This window comes from Podarcis raffonei, chromosome 3 (assembly GCF_027172205.1).
Source record: "Podarcis raffonei isolate rPodRaf1 chromosome 3, rPodRaf1.pri, whole genome shotgun sequence".
Lineage (NCBI taxonomy): Eukaryota > Metazoa > Chordata > Lepidosauria > Squamata > Lacertidae > Podarcis > Podarcis raffonei.
In genome coordinates this window covers 18,580,892-18,605,626 of record NC_070604.1, presented here as the reverse complement: position 1 = coordinate 18,605,626, position 24,735 = coordinate 18,580,892, and the positions used below count along the sequence as shown (strand labels likewise).

General features: G+C 43.9%; 1 protein-coding gene across 2 annotated transcripts in view; it reads left to right on the top strand.

Moving 5' to 3' along the window:
* The window catches only part of FERMT1 (FERM domain containing kindlin 1), a 37,987-nt gene that overhangs the window by 5,520 nt on the left and 7,732 nt on the right, over positions 1-24,735 (top strand). Inside the window, exons 4-12 of one of the 2 annotated variants that reach the window (XM_053380722.1) lie at positions 5,488-5,628; positions 8,322-8,535; positions 9,134-9,236; positions 10,670-10,777; positions 12,688-12,819; positions 14,294-14,343; positions 17,412-17,536; positions 20,265-20,371; positions 22,770-22,991. In XM_053380722.1, the coding sequence (XP_053236697.1) occupies positions 5,488-5,628; positions 8,322-8,535; positions 9,134-9,236; positions 10,670-10,777; positions 12,688-12,819; positions 14,294-14,343; positions 17,412-17,536; positions 20,265-20,371; positions 22,770-22,991 (1,202 nt within the window). The remainder of the gene's footprint in view (positions 1-5,487; positions 5,629-8,321; positions 8,536-9,133; positions 9,237-10,669; positions 10,778-12,687; positions 12,820-14,293; positions 14,344-17,411; positions 17,537-20,264; positions 20,372-22,769; positions 22,992-24,735) is intronic. The other variant, XM_053380723.1, reaches the window with a different exon arrangement.

Below are 24,735 nucleotides of genomic sequence, written 5' to 3'. Positions count from 1 at the left end.
GATCCACCGTTTTAACCACTTCTTATGCATTTCTTATTCGTTTTGCCAATTAAATCCGGATTTTTTAGTGTTTTGGAGTCTACCGCTATGCCGGACAAGCTTGAGGCTGCGCTTCTCGAGGGTAGAAAATGGCGTCCCGCGCCAGCGTCTCCATCTCGCTGCTCTTTTTGCTCCTTAAAGGAACTTTTTTTGGCAGCGGAGAGCTTGCAGGGATCCTGTCCTCAGGATCTTCCTCCTGAGGCTTTTGGGGGCTTGCGGTGCCCTTGCAAAAACCCCGTTTTCCCCCGAAACGGCTGAATCCCGCTTGCAATTTGGCTCCGCGGTAAACCGGAAGTGTGACTAGCAGCAGTTCTGCAGGTTTTCAGACAAGGCTGCCTCCCAAAGCCTGTGTTCTGCCGTAGACCTATGTCCCTTCCCACAATTGCAATCCCTTCCATATCTTTTGCCTTGTGGTTGGCTTCCCATGAAACCGCTCTTTGCAAAGGATGGAAACAGAACAACATCTGGCTTTGGTAAATTTCGCCCTATGTTGTTCGGCGTGGGTTATAATTCCTAAGGCTGTTTGATGATCTAAGAATGAGCTTTCTGCTTCTGTGATTAAAGGAAAGAGTTGCTTCTTCAGTTATCTGTGTTACCCATATATAGATATACAGTGGTACCTTGGTACGCGAACGGCTTGCCTCGTGAACAAATCGGCTCCTGAACGCTGCGAACCCAGAAGTGAGTGTTCTGGTTTGCGAACATTTTTCAGAAGCCAAACATCCGACGCAACTTCCATGGCTTCCAACTGAGTACAGGTTTCGGGAGTCGAACGGACTTCCAGAACAGATTAAGTTGGACAACCAAGGTACCACTGTACTGTTTGTTTCAGTGGGTTAATCCCAAGCTAATTGGATGAAAGCCCAATACAGTGGTACCTCGGATTACAGACGCTTCAGGTTACAGACGCTTCAGGTTACAGACTCCACTAACCCAGAAATAGTACCTCGGGTTAAGAACTCTGCTTCAGGATGAGAACAGAAATCGTGCTCCAGCGGCGCGGCAGCAGTAGGAGGCCCCATTAGCTAAAGTGGTGCTTCAGGTTAAGAACAGTTTCAGGTTAAGAACGGACCTCCGGAACGAATTAAGTACTTAACCCGAGGTACCACTGTACTAGTCAGAGTTGCTACTATCATGCATTGTCTCCTCTGCATTCTCCAAGGCTTTTCATCCATGCATCTTCCAGTTGCAACTCTCATTGCTCCAAGTTGCCAGGGTCAGGGGGAATTTTACAGAGCAACACCGCATGTGGAGCTGTCGCAGGAAGGAAATATGGTCCTCCTCACCCAGGGTGGATAAAAATAAAATATTTTTTTTAAAAAATCAAATTTAAAAAATGGATTTTTAAAATTTAAATTGGATTTTCTTTTTATTTAAACCGGATTTTTAAAATAAAATGCTTTTGGAGGAAAAATCTTTCTAAAGATAGTTTTCTATTTAAGTTACATTATAGTCCAAAGGCTATTCATCAGGAAATAAGGATTTGTTTTAAGTTTTTCATGTGTGCTAAAACTCAGTCTAAGGTTTGTGTTTTTTAAAAAAGTGTTTAACCACATCAGTTAACAAACCTGCATACATATGCTATAATGTTTTATTGTTTTAATTAAATAAATTGTTTAAATTGTTATTAAGGAAATGGTTATTTTCTCCTTCCAGTAAAGTACAGCAGAAAAGTTGTCCAAATATAAAGTTAACCTCACAATCATTTCATAATTTTCTGTCAACGTATTTCTAGTAGTATAACCAAATCAGTCATTTTTGATATAACTGTAAAAACTACTCTGAAAATTTATTATTCCAAAAATGAAAGCTTCATCTGGTTGCAAATATTAAGATTATACCAGCAAGAATGAGTCTTTCTGTAAAAAAAAATGATTTAAATCAAGTCTTACTGACTAGTGATTTAAATCGTGATTGATTTAAATCAAATCGATTGATTTAAATCAAATCCACAATGTCCTCACCTGTACATTATTATTATTATTATTATTATTATTATTATTATTATTATTATTATTATTAAAATCTATATAAGCGCTTTCTGCTCATATATGTAAGGTTGGTTGTGATCTACAATCAGCTTTTCAAACAGCCAAGGTACCTCTTTATTTTTCTGAACAGTGTACCTCTTTTCTCCACCTGACGCTACATTGCAGACTGGTTTTAATACCTCTTTGGGTGGTATTTCAATTATGGTTTATGTTGTGGAGCAGTTATCCTTCCTTGCATGGATATCATTCATAGCACTTCTTTAGATCAGAGGTACTATCTGTAGAGGGACACGGGTGGCGCTGTGGGTTAAACCACAGAGCCTAGGACTTGCCGATCAGAAGGTCGGCGGTTCAAATCCCCACGATGGGGTGAGCTCCCATTGCTCGGTCCCTGCTCCTGCCAACCTAGCAGTTTGAAAGCACGTCAAAGTGCAAGTAGATAAATAGGTACCGCTCCGGCGGGAAGGTAAACGGCGTTTCCGTGCGCTGCTCTGGTTTGCCAGAAGCGGCTTAGTCATGCTGGCCACATGACCCGGAAACTGTACGCCGGCTCCCTCGGCCAATAAAGTGAGATGAGCGCCGCAACCCCAGAGTCGGCCACGACCGGACCTAATGGTCAGGGGTCCCTTTACCTTTACTTTACTGTCTGTAGGCTAAGCCAGACCCCACCTAGAGTACTCTTGGCACGGTTGTTCAAAGAAGGCTAACCACCCTGAGATCTACAGATAAAGGGCAGTATATTAAGTAAATTAATAAGTAGAGAAGAGGGAAACAAAGACAGTGAGGGGCCTGGGGAGCAAGTCCAAAGAGGAAACACTGAATGAATGAGTTGGGTGTCTGACTCAGTTAGCTCAGTCAGTAGAGCATGGAACTTTTGATCTCAAGGTTGTGGGTTCAGCAAAAGATTCCTGCATTGAAAGCAGTTGGACAAGATAGCAGAAAAACTTTCACCTAGATTCTGGGCAGATTTATTTCCTATTGCTCCAGAGAGCAGGACTTGAACAATTGGGTTTGAATTATAAGAAAAAAGAATATAAGGAAATGTGGCAAGTTGCTCTGATGTAAAATCTTACCTTTCAAATTAAGGCTCAAAGAAATGGTCTGGAAGCAGATAAATTTTATGCCATATGGTATAAATTTATCGAGCATATAACTTAAGTCTGAGGGCATTCTTCACCCTCCCACAACTCTCGGAAGATTTTGGACTATATTTGGCACAGATACGGAAGCACCTTGTTGTTGATTTAACAGTTGATTGCCCCACACTTGTTTGTTTCATTTGTTACGGGTATTGTTCTATGTGTTTTATTTTTATGCACCTTAAACTTGATGTAAAAACGTAATAATAATAATAATAATAATAATAATAATAATAATAATAATGATGATGATGTTATTCCAAAAAAAGAAAGAAAGAAAAAGAATAGAAACATTTTCTCTCAAAAAAGAAAGAGGATATAGACTAAACTTTAAAGGTAAAGGGACCCCTGACCATTAGGTCCAGTCGTGGCCGACTCTGGGGTTGCGGCGCTCATCTCGCTTTATTGGCCGAGGGAGCCGGCGTACAGCTTCCAGGTCATGTGTCCAGCATGACTAAGTTGTTTCTGGCAAACCAGAGCAGCGCGCGGAAACACCATTTACCTTCCTGCCAGAGTAGTACCTATTTATCTACTTGCACTTTGATGTGCTTTCGAACTGCTAGGTTGGCAGGAACAGGGACCGAGCAACGGGAGCTCACCCCGTCATGGGGATTCGAACCGCTGACCTTCTGATCGGCAAGTCCTAGGCTCTGTGGTTTAACCCACAGCACCACCTGCGTCGGGACCTGTTATATCCAGAAAAAATCTCTCATATATATATATATCTTGGTTAATGTGAAGCAGAGATGAATATCAGACAGATAGACAGACAGAGTATACACAGACACACACTAGGGTTTCTGCCCCTGCTCGTTTCGCTGCCCCACCTACTTGTCAACCCCATTGCAAACTATCCTTCCCCCATACTTAATCAACCCCCCCTCCCTTTACACTTCAACACACCCACCCCCGGTGAGCAACTTTGGATTTGTTTTTGCGAAGAAAAATGGAATGCACCATTGCAATAAAATTATTTACCGTATTTTTTGCTCTATAAAACTCACTTTTTCCCTCCTAAAAAGTAAGGGGAAATGTGTGTGCGTCTTATGGAGAGAATGCAGGCTGCGCAGCTATCCCAGAAGCCAGAACAGCAAGAGGGATTGCTGCTTTCACTGCGCAGCGATCCCTCTTGCTGTTCTGGCTTCTGAGATTCAGAATATTTTTTTTCTTGTTTACCTCCTCCAAAAACTAGGTGCGTCTGGTGCGTCTTGTATAGCGAAAAATACGGTATCTATCTTTAGAGAAAGATGAGGAGGAGTGTTTCTGAAACTTTCAAAATGGCAGTGATAATGCACCATGTTCCTACTGGTACAAATCTCACAGAGTTAATGGCGTTTGCATTGACACGGCAGCTTGAGGTTGCTGCCTCAACCCAATAAGTCTGTTTTAAGGCCATGAATTTCGGAACGACCGCAGTGCATATCGTTCACATCTCCTGTGGCATGTGAATTAACGCGCACGCTCCCTAGGGATGGAATTTGTCACCCCGAGCCATATTAACAGCTGTGCAATTCACTATCTAAATTCCTAGCGCATGACTGTAAACCTGTCTTGAGTGTCACAATTACTATGATGAAAGCCCCAGATATTGCTCAACTGGAATTGGGCTCTTCAGTCTTCCTAACCACAAATAACAGTTATGGAGCAGATAAATTAGTTCAGCCTGCGGGAGAATATGTGTGACCAAATTAACTGAATAAAAGCATTGTTTGGCTATAAGACCGTAATTAAAGAAGAAGGGAAAGTCGGAAGCACCTAATACAATTGATTGTGTTTTCAGAACACTGCAGTACTTCTGCTACAATATCAGCAGTTAGTTATATTGCTTGAGTTGACTGACGAAATAAAATAGGGTCATTCATACACATCAGACCATGTTTGTTCTACATATGCAGAGATTCAGCCCTGCAGTTCTCATCCCTGCACCTTGGTCAAGCAAGCAAGCAAGGAGAATGTTCCCATACACTGGGGAAAGCAAAGAAAATAACACACAAAATTTCTTGTTTGAATTGCCAGCTCGTAGGTAGTCAGGTTCATTTTTATTTTATTTGTATTCGTTTCCAAGGTTTCCCCCTCCCCTAAAAATAACTTTTATTAATACAGAAAATTTGAGGCAAAGAAACATAACGTTTATGTGCTGCCCTTCGATATAATAAATTTGTCCAGGGAGGATTGCAAAGGAAATATTGTAAGCATAGGCAAGGCTGCAAGAGCTCAACCAAATTTGTCAAAGCTCAGGAAGCACAAATGAGGGAAGCTTTTTCAGCTTGTTCTCATCAAAGATGTTTCCATTTTTACCTTCCGAAACTCCGTCCCAGGTATCAGACGGCCAGAAGAACTCTCTCTACTGAGACCATCGGAAGACGCAAAAAAGAAAAAGAGAAAAGAGAAAGACAAAGAACCAGTCATAGAAGATATTTTAAATCTGAACAACTCTCCTGTGAGTTTGGGATTGCCAGGTAAATAACCCAACAGACACTACTGAGTTTATTTACTTACTGCCATCAGTGTGCGTAGTGTTTCACAGAGCAGCAACAAGAAAAGAGGTCCCTGTCCTAAGGAGTTTGCGATCTTTAAATTTGTCACAAGTGACAGAGGAAAGAGAGGGAAGGAAACGTGTTGAGTTGTTAGGAAGGCTTGCTTTTGGTAGCAGGTGAGCATTATGGGCGTTGTACCAAAACCTGAATTAGTTTTTCAAACTGTTTTTTTAGCTTTTGAAATCATGTTTTATTTGATTTTACAAATGGAAATTAGTTACAATACCAAATACATATCCATAAAATGAGATTTCTCTGAATCTCGAGACTTCCTCCCCATCTACTCCAGGGTCCTATTGTCAACATTTCTGACTGCATATTACTTCATAATCTATGTTTTATAACTATCCATATTGTCCGTAGTATTTGTGGCATTACAAGTGAGATTAAAATCCTGCTAATGTTTTCATCTGCTTACAGTGGTCTCCTAAATAAATTAGAAACTTTCCCCATTCTTTCTTGAAATTCTTCTTGGTCTCTGAGTTTCCCAGTCAGTTTTGCCATCTCAGCATAGTCTGACAATTTAGTTTGCCATTCCTCTCTGGTGGGGACTCTTTCTTCTTTCCATCTCTGGGTGGTTTTTCAAACTTTTTTATGGTGAAAAAGGGAAAAACCATTCTCCACCATCTGCATTGTGACACCCATAAAACTGGTAAAGGTAAAGGGACCCCTGACCATTAGGTCCGGTCGGGACCGACTCTGGGGTTGCGGCGCTCATCTCGCTTTACTGGCCGAGGGAGCCGGCGTACAGCTTCCGGGTCATGTGGCCAGCATGACTAAGCTGCTTCTGGCGAACCAGAGCAGCGCATGGAAACGCTGTTTACCTTCCCACCTATTTATCTCCTTGCACTTTGACGTGCTTTCGAACTGCTAGGTTGGCATTAGCAGGGACCGAGCAACAGGAGCTCACCCCTTCGCAGGGATTCGAACCGCCGACCTTCTGACCGGCAAGTCCTAGGCTCTGTAGTTTAACCCACAGCGCCACCTGCGTCCCTATAAAAACTGGTACCCAAGTCCAAAAAGGCATCGATACAATCTGGAGGGAATCAGTGGTCTCCGCAGTAACAAATCTTGCTAGCTGTGCTGGATGACAGCAGTGAAGGCCTAAGCATCTTTCAGTCTGCTGAACAAGGAGAAAATGGAGAGAGAAGCTGGTGGGATAACGATCTGTCTGTGGGAGGTTAAATCTGGAGCTGTGCGCAAAATGGCCTCTTGAAATTCTCCCCTCTGTGGGCAGAGAAATTGAAGGAGAGACTGAGGCTACATCCATGTACTTAAAACGCATGGCTTCCCCCTAAGAATTCTGGGAACTGTAGTGTGTTAAGGATGCTGCGATGTGAGGGGTAAACTATATTTCTCAAGATTCTTATGACCTGTTTCTCCAAGGAGATGGTAAGCTCTTCAACAGTTTCCCAGGGGTGGGGGCTCACCATTGGCAGCCTCTGTCACCAAGTTTGGCTTTGTTTATTCTGCTGCTGTTGGCAAAGTGTCCGCCATTTTGAATCCACCCCAGTGCCTCAGGCCTAGAATCCTTCTGGGCTATTGGAAGGGTAGGAAATAGTGGCTGCCGAAGCCAGCAAAACACAAAAACCAAGCAAAAAGTGGTAGAAAATAATGGGAGATTAGTCTGCAGTGTAGCCTTCTTTACTTGGGGGGGGGGGCAAGATAAAGGAAAATCTCAGGAAGTTTATCAGAAAAATGTTTCCTGAGAAATGGTGACTCAGCTCTAGTTTGTTCCTCCCATTTGTCTCCCACCAGATCCCCTCAGGATTAGCCTGCTGAAAAAGGGACAGTTGTAGTATGATAGATTGGCTGTCAAAGGGAGTGAGTTTTCCTTGGTGGAATGGGCTCCTCTTCTCCCCAGCAATGTCTTCTGGCTTGTGTCACTGATCTCTTGCCTTAGAAGCCACTTATCCTGGAAAGCTATCAAGAGGAACGAAGGAGGTTCACTGAAGGGACCTGACTGGGAAAGAAGCAACACAGTTTGCAGTCTTGGCTAATGAACCGCAGTCCCATGGGAGCTGTTGCTCTAACTAGCTGAGTCACAAAGTGCCTTTCTCAGGAAAGCAAGGCTCTGGCTGATGCAAATTTGGTTCCTGGGACAACTGGGGTACCAGGCACGTGAAAGTCGCCTGTTCAAACCACCCCAGAACAGCCTTTTAAAAATGGCATTCAGGCTGCCATTCTGTACCCCTTTACGTGAGGGTAATCCCCATGGAAATAAATATGTCTTGCTTTTGAGTAGACATGTAGAGACATTATGCAGTCAGTAACTGGTAGCATCGTTCCTCATTCCTTCACCACAGTATGCTCTTAGCCTTAAAGAGACTTTGATTTCTTCCATTTCCTTTGCCATGAGCAGCTCCCATCAGGGATGGGACAAACTTGCACCCCTCTAGATGTCACTACAACTCCCATGATGCCCAACCATTGGCCATGCTGCTTTGAGCTGATGGGAGTTGGAGTCCAGCATCGCCTGGAGAGAGCGGAGTTCTCTATACCTGTTTTATTGAAGGTCACTTCTGAGATCAGCCAGGCTTTAGGGAAAGCCACTTTCCTTGTTTTGATACTGGCTGTGCTGTTGTAGACTCAATTGTTCATCTCCTCTATTTCAGCAAGCCCTGGCTTCTATAGCAAAACCATGACTCCCATCTACGATCCTGTCAGTGGGACACCTGTCTCTTCTGCAGTTGCCTGGTTTGGTGACAGCCCTCTGGCCAAGCAGAGCTGGAACAACCTTGCCTTCAGCCCTTCAAACTGCACACCGGAATCGCTTGCCAAAATGTACCAGCCTCGGACTCTGGTCGACAAAGCAAAGCTGAATGCTGGGTAAGAGACTCCTCCGCTGGATATCAGGATTAGCCAGTTTGGACAAGCCAGGATAGGTCATGAGTGTGTGATGTCCTTGCGTGGGCTTATTATTATTATATCTTTATTTATACCTTGCCATTTTCCCTGGACTCAAGACAGCTTACAGTATTACAGTGGTCCCTCGGGTTACATATGCTTCAGGTTACATACGCTTCAGGTTACAGACTCCAATAACCCAGAAATAGTACCTCAGGTTAAGAACTTTGCTTCAGGATGAGAACAGAAATGGTGCAGCAGCGGCAGCAGGAGGCTCCATTAGCTAAAGTGGCGCTTCAGGTTAAGAACAGTTTCAGGTTAAGTACGGATCTCCGGAATGAATTAAGTACTTAACCCAAGGTACCACTGTATGGGGGTTTTTTTACGGGGGGAAGGGAGGCTGAAAATCAGTGATACAGCCAAAAGTTCTTGATTTAAATCCCAGGATCTCCAGGTAGATCTGGGAGATAGTGCCTGAAGCCTCAATTGCATGGTTATATGCTTCCTTGTTTCTCCCAGACACCTTGCAAATTAACAGGATCCTTCCTGCTCTGTTACTTTGTCTCCCTTCCTCTTTCAGGTGGTTAGATTCCTCTCGGTCACTTATGGAACAAGGTATCCAGGAGGACGACCAGCTTTTGTTACGCTTCAAGTACTATTCTTTCTTTGATCTGAATGCAAAAGTAAGTAACTCTTAAAGAGTCGCTTCCCTTCACGGTCTGTCGTGACTTAGGGCATGTTGGATAAAGAGCAACTGTGAGGATCTTACTAGGTTTCCTGTTTGTTCTCTGAGTTTTGGCCATCTGCCACTCATGTAGCAAATGCATATCTACATAAATATAGAAAAACTAGGGGCTGCCACCCCTCCTCGCAGCACTTGCCAACTCTGCTTGTACACTGGATTCAGCTAACTCATTCCACTAGTGGAAGCCAGTGCAATGACTCCTTCTAGCATCTTGCAAACCCACCCAGGCACCTGCCCCAAATCCGCTCTGGAGAGTTCGGAAAACTGCAGAACATCCTGGGAAGGAGAAGGGAGATGGTTTCTGAACAATCTCCACAGCACTCCGTTGAATTCCACCATCTAGATAATACATTTCTATCTCCCACAACTATAAATACCAGTATTATAAATATCACAATGCAATAACTATAACTCATTTACCACATAGAAAAACTGCTGTAATTATAATAGGAGAATCATAATTGCTTATATCCTGACCAAAACCAAGCTGTGCTTCCATGTAGCTTTGGGAAGGATAATGCTTGATTCTTTCTCCTCTGCAAAGAAAGATGAAAGTCACTCTCAAATGCCTAGTTGCAGGGCTCTCATCAGACTTGCATTTGAGCTCACTCCCGGAGCTCAAATGCAACACACTATCTGGCTTTAATAATAATAATAATAATAATTAATAATAGTAATAACTAATAATATAATTTATTATTCATACCCTGCCCATCTGGCTGCCTTTCCCCACCACTCTGGGTGGCTCCCAACAGAATATTAAAAACATGATAAAACATCAAACATTGAAAACTTCCCTAAACAGTGCTGCCTTCAGATGTCTTCTAAAAGTCAGATAGTTGTTTATTTCCTTGACATCTGATGGGAGGGTGTTCCACGGGTGCCACCACCAAGAAGGCCCCCTGCCTGGTTCCCTGTAACCTCACTTCTCACAGTGAGGGAACTGCCAGAAGGCCTTCGGAGCTGGACCTCAGTGTCCGGGCTGAACGATGGGGGTGGAGATGCTCCTTCAGGTATACTGGGCCAAGGCCATTTAGGGCTTTAAAGGTCAGCACCAACACTTTGAATTGTGCTCGGAAATGTACTGGGAGCCAATGTAGGTCTCATCAACGTTAATGTTCTACCTATTCTTCATGAATTCAGTTAAAAGTTTCTACTTATCTTTTAACGTTTTCTCACTCCTGCAACTGTCTCTGTCTGACTCAGGCTTGCTTCCTATTAGAAGCACACAGGGTTGAGGCATTGTGTGTTTGTGTGTCGCACTGCTTAGCTGTACATAATGACAGGCTCACTCAAAATGTTGGCCGCCGCTGGCTGAGAGCCTTTGGCCGCCTCTGACACAACATGGCCTTGTTTGTCTTCTCCTGGCAGTACGACGCGGTGCGAATCAACCAGCTCTACGAACAAGCCCGCTGGGCCATTCTGCTGGAAGAGATAGACTGCACAGAGGAAGAAACCTTCATATTTGCTGCGCTGCAGGTACGTACTTGATCCTCAAGTTGACAAACCAGTTTCCCCATTTGTGGCAGGCAAACACCTGCCAGGACACGAATACAATGAACCGAGCTCAGACTGGTTCCTCTCTGCAAGCCCTTTTCTTCTCCTGCTCCAACCCCGCCTCTCTCGGCAGTGATTAACGGGTTGGCTCTTTCAAGCTCCATTGAGACCCATGTAAATAATTGACAGATGCCCCCAGTCTTTTACGGCGGCAACTGCCAAGTTACACTTTGGCAGAACCAATCTAACCACACGAAATGCAAACAAGACCATCCCTCTCAAAGCATTGTTATGTGCTTGCCACTTCCAAGCGATTGGTCATTTCAGGAGCAGTGCTACAGGAATCAGTTTCTTTCAGATGAGAGAAGAGTGTTTCTATACTTTTTTTTTAATTAATATTTTTATTAAGTACAAACTAGAAAACATATTCACAACAAAAGAAAATACAAAAGAAAAAGAAAATACATCTAACCAAGGAAAAAAAATTAGAGAATATTTTGTCTCTTTTCATATTTACAGTTATTTATACCTCCATAAAATGCTAGGGTATTTTTTCATCTTTGTTGGAAGCCGCCCAGAGTGGCTGGGGAAACCCAGCCAGATGGGCGGGGTACAAATAATAAATTATTATTATTATTATTATTATTATTATTATTATTATTATTCACAATAAAGCAGTGAAATGAAATATAAGATATCAGAAAAAAGAACAAAGAAAGAATAAAGAAGTAAAAGAAAAAGATCATAAGTGAAAAAATTTTAAAGTAGATAAGTACTCACAATACATAGCCGTTTCCCATCTATATTTATATTCAATTGTATCTATACTTTTTTCCCACTTTGCTTACAACAATGTAGGCAAGTGGAAACAAGCAGACAGCAGATTCCCAGAAAGTGATTTCTGCAGGCTCCATGTTCATTGTTATAATGCACAATAAAACTATCTGCTTGAAATGTTAAAATATTAAGGCCCATGGTCAAAATATTCAATAAAACAGAGCCAGTGTGGAATAGTGGTTAGAGTGATATCCCAGGACCTGGGAGATTAGGGTTCAATGCCCACTGGATGACCTTGAGCCAGTCACTGTCTCTCAGCCTATGTCACAGCTTGTTGTTAGGATAAAATGGAAAGGGAACAGAATTGAGTATGCCACCTTGAGCTCCTTGCAGGACAGGTGGGGTATAAATATACAATGTTCCCATTAATACACGGCGATTAAAATGGGAGACTCTGGTCAAACAGGAGACTCCAGTCTTCTGTTGTACTTGGCTGTTGTTATAGTAAGACTTTCTGAGAGCCGGTCCAAAAACAGGACAAATCTAATGCATACATTTTTTCCTTTTTCTTTTTGTATCATTTTTATTACATTTTCTGTTTTACATTTTAGCAAATTCATTTAAACAACCTTAAAATATCAAGGATATTTTCCATGGGTCATTTTGCATAACATAAATCCCTTCATATTTTATATAAACTAAACCATTCAGTATTCCCTTATTACATCCATCAAAACTTATTTACACTGTTGAATTTATCTTAATGCTGTCCACGTTTTCAAATGTACACCATTTCCCCCCATATATTCAATAAACATTTTCCAATCTTCTTTAAACGTATGTTCTTCTTGTTCCCTTATTCTATATGTTAGGTCCGCAAGCTGCGCATATTCCATCAGTTTAAGTTGCCATTCTTCTTTGGTTGGGACTTGGCTCGTTTTCCATTTTGGGGCTAACGAAACATTCATATGCATTCATATGTAATGCATACATTTTTTAAAAGGACGGTTTCGTAAGATTTTGTTACCGGCTCACAACAAATGCCTCCTGGATGTGAAGCCAACGTACCTTCTCTTCCTCAACTCTCTGTCTTTATCTTGTTATCTTTCCTGTAGTACCACATCAGCAAGTTGACACTGTCATCGGGGTCACAAGTTTTCACAACCGAAGCAGAAACAGATGAAGTGGAAGCGGCCCTTTCTAACCTTGAAGTCACTCTGGAAGGGGGAAAAGCAGAGAATATTTTGGTATACCATGCACACGCGTGCCTGTAGAGGTCAAAGTTGAGAAAATTGGGTGGGCAGAGGAGTGGGGTCTGTGATTTGTCACTAAACATTTCTCAAGCTACATCCAGGAAGGCAGGTGTGGCCAACACAGGAAACCCTCCAGAAGTGGTAGACTCATAGAGCTGGAAGAGACACTGATGATCATCTCTTCCAACTTCCTGCAATTCAAGAAAATGCAGCAGTCCCTTACAGCAGTGGTTTTCAACCAGTGGGCCATGGCACCCTAGGGTGCCTTGAATAATGATCAGGGGTGCCACAGGCAACACTGGCCTCCGTCCCTCTTTCCTTCCCTCCCTCCTTTGATACCCTCTCATGTCTCTGCCTCCCCACAGCTTGGTGCCTTTGGAGCTGGTCAGAGCATGCTGGTTGCCAGGAACTGAGGCAGCCTTGGAGTAAGCAAGCCCAACCAGGCAGTCCTCCAGCCCTTGCTGTTAGGAATGGACAGTGTGAGGAGGCACCTCTCTTTGGGGCAGGGGGCGGCAGCAGCGGCTGCCCAGAGGACTCCCAAGGAGAGGGGAGAGGAGGCTGAGGGAACACCCCACAAGGGAGGTTGCTTGAGAAAGGGTGAGAGGTTGCCAGCTCTGCAGGCAAGGGGCAACATAACTGGGCTCCTGAGCCCCACAGGGCTGCCACAGAAAGAATGTAAGTGGTGGACTCAAAAATGTTGAAACCCTTTGTCATGCGGCGATCAAACCTGCAACCTTGGCTGGATCAGCACCATGCTCTAACCAGCTGAGGTATCTGGGCGTTGGACAATGACTTCCATTATCCCTGTCCATTGGTCATGATAGTTGGGGTTGATGGGAGCTGTAGTCCAGCAACATCTTGGGGGTTTCGTTTTGGCTATCCCTGCAATATGGGGACACACACTGACTCCATTGCAATGACAGTCCATCTCTTGTATGGTTGCAACTCTTCTACTGAAATAAATGTTCTTTTCGTGGGGTGGAATTCAGCTTAAGGGGGGTAATGCACATGGGGAACAAGGTCCACTTGCACAACAGGACTTTCCCCCTCTCCTTCCCTCACGAGTCCCCTAAAGCTGTCCTGGGCTTCCCGCTTACCCTCCAGAACAGATTTAGGGAGCACAGGTGAGGTGCTGGGAAAGTCCTTTGTTTTGCATATGCAATAACTCAGTTGAATCTCTCCCAGTGCGGAGATTGCTCCCCAATTTCTGACTCGGCTGAGATTGTCCAAAAGAGAAACTTTTTCTGTCAACTTGCTATGCTCTGGAGAACACCTTCTGGATAGTCTGCTTCTCCCAAATGTGAAAAAAGCTACCTATTTGTTGGCATGCTGTTGAGTTGCGATTCAAGATATACCGCAAGGGAATAATAATAATGACAACACATAACTTTTTAACCAAGTGCATATATATGATAGTATCAGTAAATTATAAGTGCACTGCACTAAAACAATTCTTGGCTGTCTTTAGGAGGATATCACAGACATACCAAAGCTTGCAGATAACCTCAAACTATTTAGGTAAGTAAAAAAAAAAAATCATATAAAGTTTTCTTTGTTTTTGTTTTGTAAATCGTAAAATTAAAATATGGACTGTAATGGACACCAGTTAGCACTGAAAGGTTTTCTGGCTATAATTTATTTTAACATTCCCGCTGAGATGCAGAGTGTACCAATGTAACACTATAATGTGATGAATGCCATTAGCCACCTCCGTAAAATAGCTTTCTTTAATCTTTTTTTCTTTTAAGGATTGTGCCGTGAACTGGAATGGCCACATGGTTGGACAAGGTTGCCTTGTGCACTTTAAGCCTTCCACAATCTAACCTTGTGTGCAGCAGAGACTTCTGTATTCTCACATGGAAGTACTATGTCTCTACGTCCCTACCTAATAAGTGGGACATGGGTGGCGCTGTGGTCTAAACCACTGAGCCTTTGGGGCTTGCTGATCAGAAGGTTGGCGGTTTGAATCCCCGTGACGGGGTGAGCTCCCGTTGCTCTGCCCAAGCTCCTGCCAACCTATCAGTTCGAAAGCACACCAGTGCAAGCAGATAAATAGGTACCGCTGCGGCGGGAAGGTAAACAGCGTTTCCGTGCTCTCTGGCACTTGTCACGGTCCTCCATGTGCCAGTAGTGGTTTAGTCCTGCTGGCCACATGACCCAGAAAAGGGGCTGTGGACAAACGCTAGCTCCCTCGGCCTGAAAGCGAGATGAGCACCGCAACCCCATAGTCACCTTTGATTGGACTTAACCGTCCAGGGGTTGTTTATCTTTTTACCTTTTATCTAATAAGTGTGGTTAATCTGCATGGCACCTCTTCCATTCTGTCTTAAGACTGTTAGGAAGACTGGAAGCTGACAAGTCACATCCTTGGCCCATCTATCTCAGAAAACACCTACACTGACTGTCCACAGCTTTCCAGAATTTCAGACCAGGGACTCTCCTTGTACTACCAGGAGGTGCCAAGAATTGAACATGGAACCTTTTGCATAGAAAGCAGATATTGTGCCACTGAGCCCTTACCACACCTCGCAAATTGCAGACTGGGTTTTTCCTCCCCTTATCATGCCAGCAACAACATATTTTTTCTCTCTCTCTCTTCCTGCCTCATTTTTATGTGTGCATTTCTTTTGTGCTTAACATCTACCTAGATCCATAGGCTTAAGAAACACCAAGGCTGGCTTCTTGGTGACTTTTTAGTTGGTCTTAAAAATAGAATTAACTGTTGCTATTTTGGATTCCCCCCCCCCCCCCAGTAGAGCAGAGGTAGGCAAATTCCAGCCCTCCAGATGTTTGGGACTACAATTCCCATCATCCCTGACCACTGTTAGCTAGGGATGATGGGAAATGTAGTCCCAAACACCTGGAGGGCCGGAGTTTGCCTATGCCTGTAGTAGACCAACACAGCTGTCGGCAACATTTGCCTGCATGCTTCTAAGTACAGTTGTACCTTGGAAGTCTAATGGAATCCATTCTGGAAGCCTGTTCGACTTCCAAAACGTTGGGAAACCAAAGCACGGCTTCTGATTGGCTGCAGGAAGTTCCCGTCAAACCCATCTGACGTTCAGCTTCCAGAAATAGTTCGCAAACCGGAACACTCACTTCTGGGTTTGCGGCGTTCGGGAGCCAAAATGTCCGAGAACTAAGCTGTTTGCAAACCAAGGTATGACTGTATATTGTTAAATGAGCATGAATTTCAGGTAGGAGCTCCTACCTATGTTGCTATCAGTTGTGTGTGCTGGCAATCAAATTGAACATTCCAGTGACTCAGATAAAGCTCTGCTATTGCCTGTCTTATTTGCACTGGAAAGTCTCTACCATATTTCTTCCATTGAAGTGACTGATTCCAAACGTTTAATTCTATGGAAAACATAAGATAAGAGATTGCCTGTAGCTTTGAACTCTGATTAGAGTGTTTAGTTTTGCTAATCGGTGGTGGCATTTCCCCCAGAAATGAAGCGGTGTGCTTCAAAGGGAATTTGATTATTTTTGAAACCTCTAATAAAAGAGTGTTTCGATTCATATGCAAGTGACAAAGGGGAGGAGCTGTGCTTTCAAGATTATTTAACTAAAACAATAACATTATCGCACATGTATCCATGTTTGTTAACTGATGTGGTTGCATATTTAAAAAGAAAAAAACTTAGACTGAGTTTTAGCACACATGGAAAACTTAAAACAAATCCTTATTTCCTGATGAATAACCTTTGGGCTATAATGTAACTTAAATAGAAAACTATCTTTAGAAAGATTTTTCCTCCAAAAGCATTTTATTTAAAAAAATCCAATTTAAATTTTTAAAAAATCTGATTTAAATTTTTAAAAATCCAATTTTTTTTTTAAATCATTGGTTTTTATCCACCCTGCTCACACTATACACAGAACTGTAGTGTTGGAAGGTACTAGGCCAATCTGGTCCAATCGCCTACTATGCAAGAATCTCAGCTAAAGCATCCATGACAGATGGCCATCCAAACTCTACTTAAAAAAACCTCAAGTGAGAGTGCACTGCCCCTCATGGGGAATCTGTTCCACCCTCAATGTTATGTACTGAGTTGAATAGGATCCAAAATGCAGCAGTCTGATTGGTCCTAGAACAATAGGATCCAAAATGCAGCAGTCTGATTGGTCCTAGAACAATAGGATTCAGAATGCAGCAGTCTGATTGGTCCTAGAACAATGCAGCAGTATGATTGGTCGGCAGGAGCCACCCAATCCAGCTCCAGGTGGAAGTGAATCCACAACCTGATTGGCCTACAGGAGAATTCCGGAATTAGCCAATCACGTGCAGCCCATTGTGTAAATAATGTATATAAAGCAGATACTCTGAGGGGACTTTCATTCCCTCCTCACCACTATGAGCTGAATAAAGAGCATGAAATCCACTCTCAACTCTGAGTATATTTCACTCAAGCAGCTCCTACTGTCGGAAAGTTCATCCTGATGTTTAATTGGAATCTCCTTTCTTGTAACTTGAAGCTGCCATTGGTTTAGGTCCTAACCTCTGGAGCAGGGGAGAACAAGCTTTCTCCCCATCCACACACAGTTTGTTAATTTGCAGGTTTGTTAATTGGTTTGTTAATTTGCAGGTCCAAAAAGCTGGCGCTGAAAGCCTTCAAGCAATATTGGTTTGTCTTCAAGGACACATCCGTCTCTTACTTTAAAAATAAGGAGGCTGAACATGGAGAACCCATTGAGAAGCTCAACCTAAGAGGTATGGAGTGAGGATAAGAAAGACACATGGACACGGTATATTAGGTTAATGGGCTAAAAAAGGCCACAACTTACAGCATGTGAGAGGTATTGGCTTAGGCATTGGGTAAAACAACAGAGCGTGACTCCACCCCCTCGGGGAGGAGTGTGTCAAGGGTTAACCACCAGTGGGAGGAGCCTGTTGATGCAAATACAACCAAAAGCTCCCCCTGATGTCACCGGGGGTCGTGCCATGGCCCTCGCCACCAGCAAGGGCGTCAGACAGGATCCACGACCGCTGGATTCCTTTACCCATAAAATGGAGGGGTAGGCGATGGCCACACCCTGCCCTCCAACACACAACCATATTCCAATGCCTAAGCAAACTAGCTGCTAAAGATCCTCAGCGCTTGCTCAGCCTGCACGTAGACAAGGAGGTCCTTCCTGGAGGTCTTGATCCGACGAGAAGCAGTAGCACAATGGCTGAGAAACGCTGCCGGGCTGCGTTTGAACGGCTAAACCCCGCCCCCAAGCCTCCAGCCAATTGGCTGGCCACTTGGGGGCGTGGCACAGCAGCCAGAGCAGTTGGGCAGGGGGCGGAACTGGGGAATTTCTAGCACAATGCAGCGCTTCCCTTTGCTCTTCACTTTTGGTGCATATGTGCACAAATGGAATCATCTTAATAGATGGTCCTGGTTGCGGGCAGGCTCTCAACCTGGTTCCCCCCACCCTGGCGTGGGTGGAGCTATCACCCTTACGCCGGGGTGGCACCACGATCACCCAGGGCTATTGCCCAATCATGTTGAAGGGTGATAGTGGCGGAAAGTATAAAAGCGGCAGCGCGACATGTGCCAGACTCCTGCTTCATGCTGCCGAACACCCGTCCTCCCTCCCTTTAATTTAAGTGTCCTTTGGCCTTGCTTTGGCCTTTGGTTGGTTGCCCGTCTTGAGTCGGGGATCAGGTAGGAATTTTTCCATTTGGCATATTGGCACGAGCCACTTGGTTTGAAGGGACGCGGGTGGCGCTGTGGGTTAAACCACAGAGGCTAGGGCTTGCCGATCAGAAGGTCAGTGGTTCGAATCCCCGTGGCGGGGTGAGTTCCCGTTGCTCTGTCACTGCTCCTGCCAACCTAGCAGTTCAAAAGCATGTCAAAGTGCAAGTAGATAAATAGGCACCTCTCCGGCGGGAATGTAAACGGCGTTTCCGTACGCTGCTCCGGTTCGCCAGAAGCAGCTTAGTCATGCTGGCCACATGACCCGGAGGCTGTACGCCGGCTCCCTCGGCCAATAAAGCGAGATGAGCGCCGCAACCCCAGAGTCGGTCACGACTGGACCTAATGGTCAGGGGTCCCTTTACCTTTATCTTACTTGGTTTTTGCCTACCTCTTAGCAATCGTCACAACTTTGTAAGGTTTGGCAGTTAGGCATTGGCTTATGGTTGAATGGGGGAGGGGAGGTCAGTCATCGCCTGCCCCTCTGTTTTCAAGGGTATTCTGTTAAAGGAATCCGGGGCCTGGATCCTGTCCGAAGTCCGCTTGAGGGGCTAGGGCCAAGCCAGGCCTCTGGGAACACCAGGGGAGATGCAGGCGGGTTCCCCTGAAGCAATTTCCCTTTGGGTGGTTTACTCTTACAGACTTCCTGCAAAGCGGGCAGGAGTCAGATACAGTCTTGCCAATGCCTAAGCCAATACTGTTCTCATTCCTGTAATCAATAAAGTTGTGGCCAAATTTTTGCCCAAAAACCTTGAACAAAACATCCGTGTCTGTGTGAATTTCTTTACTCTAATGGGGGGTCGGCTTGAGGGTCTTGCCAAGCAAGCACCGTGTAATCTGCTTTCTTTCTTCTTTTTTTGAAATCATTTTTATTGGTTTTTCAAATACAAAGTTATAAACAAAGAACCAAAAAGTATATTCATATAAAGAGATTCTTCCAAATCTCAGGGCTTCCCCCATCCCCTCCATGGGGTCCCGTTTTGAACATTTAATACTGTACAGTAGTACCTCTGGTTACGAACTTAATTCGTTCCGGAGGTCCGTTCTTAACCTGAAACTGAGGTACCACTTTAGCCAGGGGTCAGCAAACTTTTTCAGCAGGGGGCCGGTCCACTGTCCCTCAGACCTTGTGGGGGGCCAGATTATATTTTGAAAAAATAATGAACAAATTTTCCTATGCCCCACAAATAACCCAGAGGTGCATTTTAAATAAAAGCACATATTCTACTCATGTAAAAACACAGGCAGGCCCCACAAAAAACTCAGAGATGCGTTTAAAATAAAAGGACACATTCTACTCATGTAAAAACACGCTGATTCCCGGACTGTCTGTGGGCCGGATATAGAAGGCGATTGGGCCAGATCCGGCCCCCGGGCAGTGAAAAGCAGCAATCCCTCTTGCTGTTCTGGCTTCTGGGATAGCTGCGCAGCCTGCATTTGCTCCATAAGACGCATACACATTTCCCCTTACTTTTTAGGAGGGAAAAAGTGAGTCTTATAGAGCAAAATATACGGTAATTTCAGTATTTCCTAAACCAGGTGTTTGGTAGTAGTCATGGCATGGGCATAGGGAGGCCATCATAGTAATATAATATTCAATCACCTGCACAACTTGAAATCATGTTACCTTCTTTTTTAATATGCCTTTTTATTCTTATCCTCTTCCGGTTTCCTTTCAAGTTGTCCTACCGTAGCTTACCCTTAAAAGTAGGCAAAGCATAACTTTGCTTCTGACTTTTCGTGCCTTCTGTCAATCAGGATGTGAGATTGTTCCGGACGTGAGTGTGTCGGGCAGAAAATACGGGATTAAGTTACTCATCCCTGTAGCCGACGGGATGAATGAAGTGCACCTGAGATGTGATAACGTGAGTAGCAAAAAAGGGTTAACCCAAATTCTATAGGAGGGTTTAAGGTCCATTGCATGCATTGCAGCGAAGCTTAGGAAGCTTAGGAAGTCTCTTTAGAGGCTGGCATTGCAAAGCACGGGGAACAACTGCAGGGCCTAAATATTGCCAGTGAAGTGAGGTGCTAAGTTGTGGGTGAACATATCAGACGACACAGCGATTCTTCAAACAGCTCTTGTTTATTCAGAGACCAGAACAGAACTGAACTGAAGGGTTCAGTCAGCCTGCTTATATAGAGCTCCAGTACAAAGTTACTGTAACAACTTTCTAAAACTATCCAATCGCTGAACGTCACTTTCGATCCTTCATTTGCATAACTATCTCTACGCATAACTGCACTCTACGTGGGGCTACCTTTGAAGGTGACCCGGAAACTACAACTAATCCAGAACGCGGCAGCTAGACTGGTGACTGGGAGCGGCCGCCGAGACCATATAATACCGGTCTTGAAAGACCTACATTGGCTCCCAGTACATTTCCGAGCACAATTCAAAGTGTTGGTGCTGACCTTTAAAGCCCTAAATGGCCTCGGTCCAGTATATCTGAAGGAGCGTCTCCTCCCCCATCGTTCTGCCCGGACACTGAGGTCCAGCTCCGAGGGCCTTCTGGCGGTTCCCTCACTGCGAGAGGCCAAGTTACAGGGAACCAGGCAGAGGGCCTTCTCGGTAGTGGCGCCCGCCCTGTGGAACGCCCTCCCATCAGATGTCAAAGCGATAAACAACTACCTGACATTCAGAAGACATCTGAAGGCAGCCCTGTTCAGGGAAGTTTTTAATATGTGACATTCTAGTGTATTTTTCATCTTTGTTGGAAACCGCCCAGAGTGGCTGGAGAAACCCAGCCAGATGAGCGGGGTACAAATAATAAATTATTATTATTATTATTATTATTATTATTATTATTATTATCTACAGTATCCCCCTGCTGGCCCATGGTGAGAACTTCAGTACATAACATGAGGCATATGCACAGAAATGGGGTTTGTGCAGGGAACAAGTTAACAACACAGCAGGGACAACAGTGAACCAGGCTGCAGTTGGCTTCCACATATCAGGAGTGGTTCACCTGGTGGGGAGGCAGAGCTCAAGCAATAGCTTCCCAGAAGGGTATACACAGCCCTGTCCTCACGTCAAACTTCTCCGTTAAGCAAAACTTGCTGGAAAAGCTATTGCTGTTGCTGGGAGGCTGTTGCCCCCCTGGGCGAACTCCTTTCCCCACCTATAGCCTTGGATTTCCGTTACAATGCAGGCCAGCCTGTGAGTGGGGAGATTTATGGGGAGGCCAGTGTAAACAAGGGAGTTAGCACAGTGTCTGGGCGAAATCTGTCTTTCAGATAAGATCTAGAGTTCACAAACCTCTCAGCAATATCCTCAACCTTGTCCGTTCAAAATACCCTGTATTCTCCAGACTTGGGAGAGTTGTTCAACCTTTGTCCTATAAGAGCCTCCTAAGTGAAGACGACAACTGTTTGAGCTTCACAACAGTTGAAAGCAAGGCACTCGGTTTGCCCCTCTGGAGCAAAGGAGCTAGAGCACCCGGCAAGGAAGAAGTCTCAGGTTTAATCTCCCCTGTAAATCCAGAACCGTCCTTGGAAAATAGGGACACCTGGAGGGTCTGCACCCAGCCTCTTGCCCTAACGTCACCACCACCGCCACTCTGAACCCCATATGTTGCATTGCTGGATAGGTAACCAGTAATTCCTCATAAGAGCCTACTGGATCAGGCCAATGGCTACATCAGCGATGCCAAGTATCTTTTGGAAGTTTACATTGATGGGAAGGAAATAAGCAGTTATCCTATCTTTAAAAGACATCTGAAGACAGCCCTGTTTAGGGACGTTTTTAATATTTAGTGCTGTATTGTTTTTAACACTTGATTGGGAGCCGCCCAGAGTGGCTGGGGAAACTCAGCCAGATGCATGGGGTATAAATAATAAATTATTATTATTATTATTATTATTATTATTATTATTATTATTATTATTACAAGGGGCAAAGGTAGCAGCTGTTGTTCGGAGACAGAAAGCCTCCGAACCTGAGTGCCGCCATCATGACTGGTAGCCATTGTTTACTGATCCTCCTTGAATTAGTCCAGTCTCCTTGCAAAGCCACCCAGAACTCATGCAAGTGAAGTCTAGGCCCTACCCTGTCGCTTTCAGATTAGGGGCTGCGTCTAAACTTAACCAAAAAGGGGGAGGTTAACATGGGGCCCTCCAGCATCCTTTACCATGAGAGGGTACCACTTTGCCGGCCCTTGGTTCAAGCAACTGCAGGGTGGGGGAGAAGGAAGCAAACGACGGTGCAAGGATTCTTTGCAGAAGTTTATTCTTCACGGACGTCGCTGACTGTGTTTTTTGCAGGAAAACCAGTATGCCAGGTGGATGGCCGCTTGCATTTTGGCTTCCAAAGGGAAAACGATGGCCGACAGCTCCTACCACCCAGAGGTCCACAATATCTTGTCTTTCTTAAAGATGAAAAGTCGAACTGCTGCTCCCCAGGACATTTCTGACGTGGAAAGCATGGATATGAAGCCAGAGTGCTTTATCTCGCCACGATATGCAAAGAAATACAAGTCGAAGCAGGTAACTGGGGGTGGGGCGAGGGGTTGGCAGAAGGAAATAACAGCGGGATCTAGAGCAGATTTTCCTTGTCAAGCTGACTCAAGCCTGATTCAAATGATTCTTGCTTAACAAAGCCAAAAGCATGTACAGTATTTTTCTTTCTTTTTTAGTTTTTTATTCAAAATTTAAACAAGACATATTATCCAAAAACATATCACCCTTGTTTCCCCCCCTCCATTTTTCCTCCCTCCCCCCACCCACCCCCCACAAAAACCACCCGCTCCCCGACTTCCCTCAGTTCCAGTCTTTGGTTTCTCTGAGACCACTGTTTTCTGCATGTTACAAAGTTGTATAGATCCTCAAACTATTTAGCTGATTATTATAAATAAAAAGTTTGTGAATGTTTATTCAAAACCTGCCAAGGAGTCCAGTTCACTTTGTTGCATCTTTAGATACTTTGTAAAGGGTTCGCATTCATCTTTAAAGTCACAGTTACCCTTGTCCCGTAGCTTGTATGTCAGTTTTGCCAGTTCTGCATAGTCCGTCAATTTTTCTTGCCATGATTCTTTAGTTGGGGTTTCTTCAGTCTTCCATCCTTGGGCTACCAGAACTCTCGCGGCCGTTGTCGCATACATGAAGATATTTTTCAGCTTTGGGGGCAGGTCTTTCCCTACAATCCCCAAGAAAAATGCCTCGGGTTTTTTAACAAATGTTAAATGGAAAATTTTCTTCAATTCATTGTATATCATTCCCCAAATTTTTTAAATTACATTACAATCCCACCACATATGATAAAATGTCCCTTCCTTTTCCTTACACTTCCAACATATATTTGAACTAGTTTTGTACATTTTCCCTAACTGCACTGGTGTTGTGTACCATCTATACATCATCTTCATGTAATTCTCCTTCAATAGGGAACAATCTGTAAATTTTTAATCAGTTTTCCATAATTTTTCCCAATCTTCCATCATAATGTTGTGACCTACATTTCCCTTTTCAGTTCTATATGCTTTTCCAGGCTCAGATTAATTGTACTGGATCTAACCTTTATCCAGAGTCCATGGCACATACTCCCAAATCCAAACGTGCCCACAAACTTTAAAAGGTTGGTCACAATGTTTAAAAATACCTTCCCCCAAAAACCAGAGTCTGAATTCAGACTGAAGTTCCCCAGGTGTCAGAAAAGGTTATTTATGTATGCGACAACTGCGGCCCATGTTTGGTTAGCCCAAAAATGGAAAATGGAAAAAGATTGACAGCTTAGGCTGACAGAATATGCACAGCTTGCAGACTTAACATATAGAATAAGGGAACAAGAATAACATACGTTTAAAGAAGATTGGGAAACGTTTATTGAATATATGGAAAATAATTGTGTTCATCTGAAAACTCTGGCAGCCTTAAGATAAATTCAACAGCGTAAATAAATTTTGATGGATGTAGTAATGGAAAACCGATTGGTATAGTTTATGTAAAATATGCAGGGATATAAGATATGTAAAATGAACCATGGAAAAAGAAGGGAAGTCATTGATATCTTAAGTATGTAAAAGGTTTATCTGAAATTGTAAAACAGAAAATTTAATAAAAATCATATTTAAAAATAAAAAAGGTTGGTCACCCTGCTAAACGATCATATCTGCACGTAATAACCTAAGAGCCAGCTTTATACAACAGATACAGAGTATTGAACTTGAATTTGGGAGGTGTGAGTTTCTCATGTCCTCATTGTATTGACCCTGTATAAATCAGTTTTCCTTCT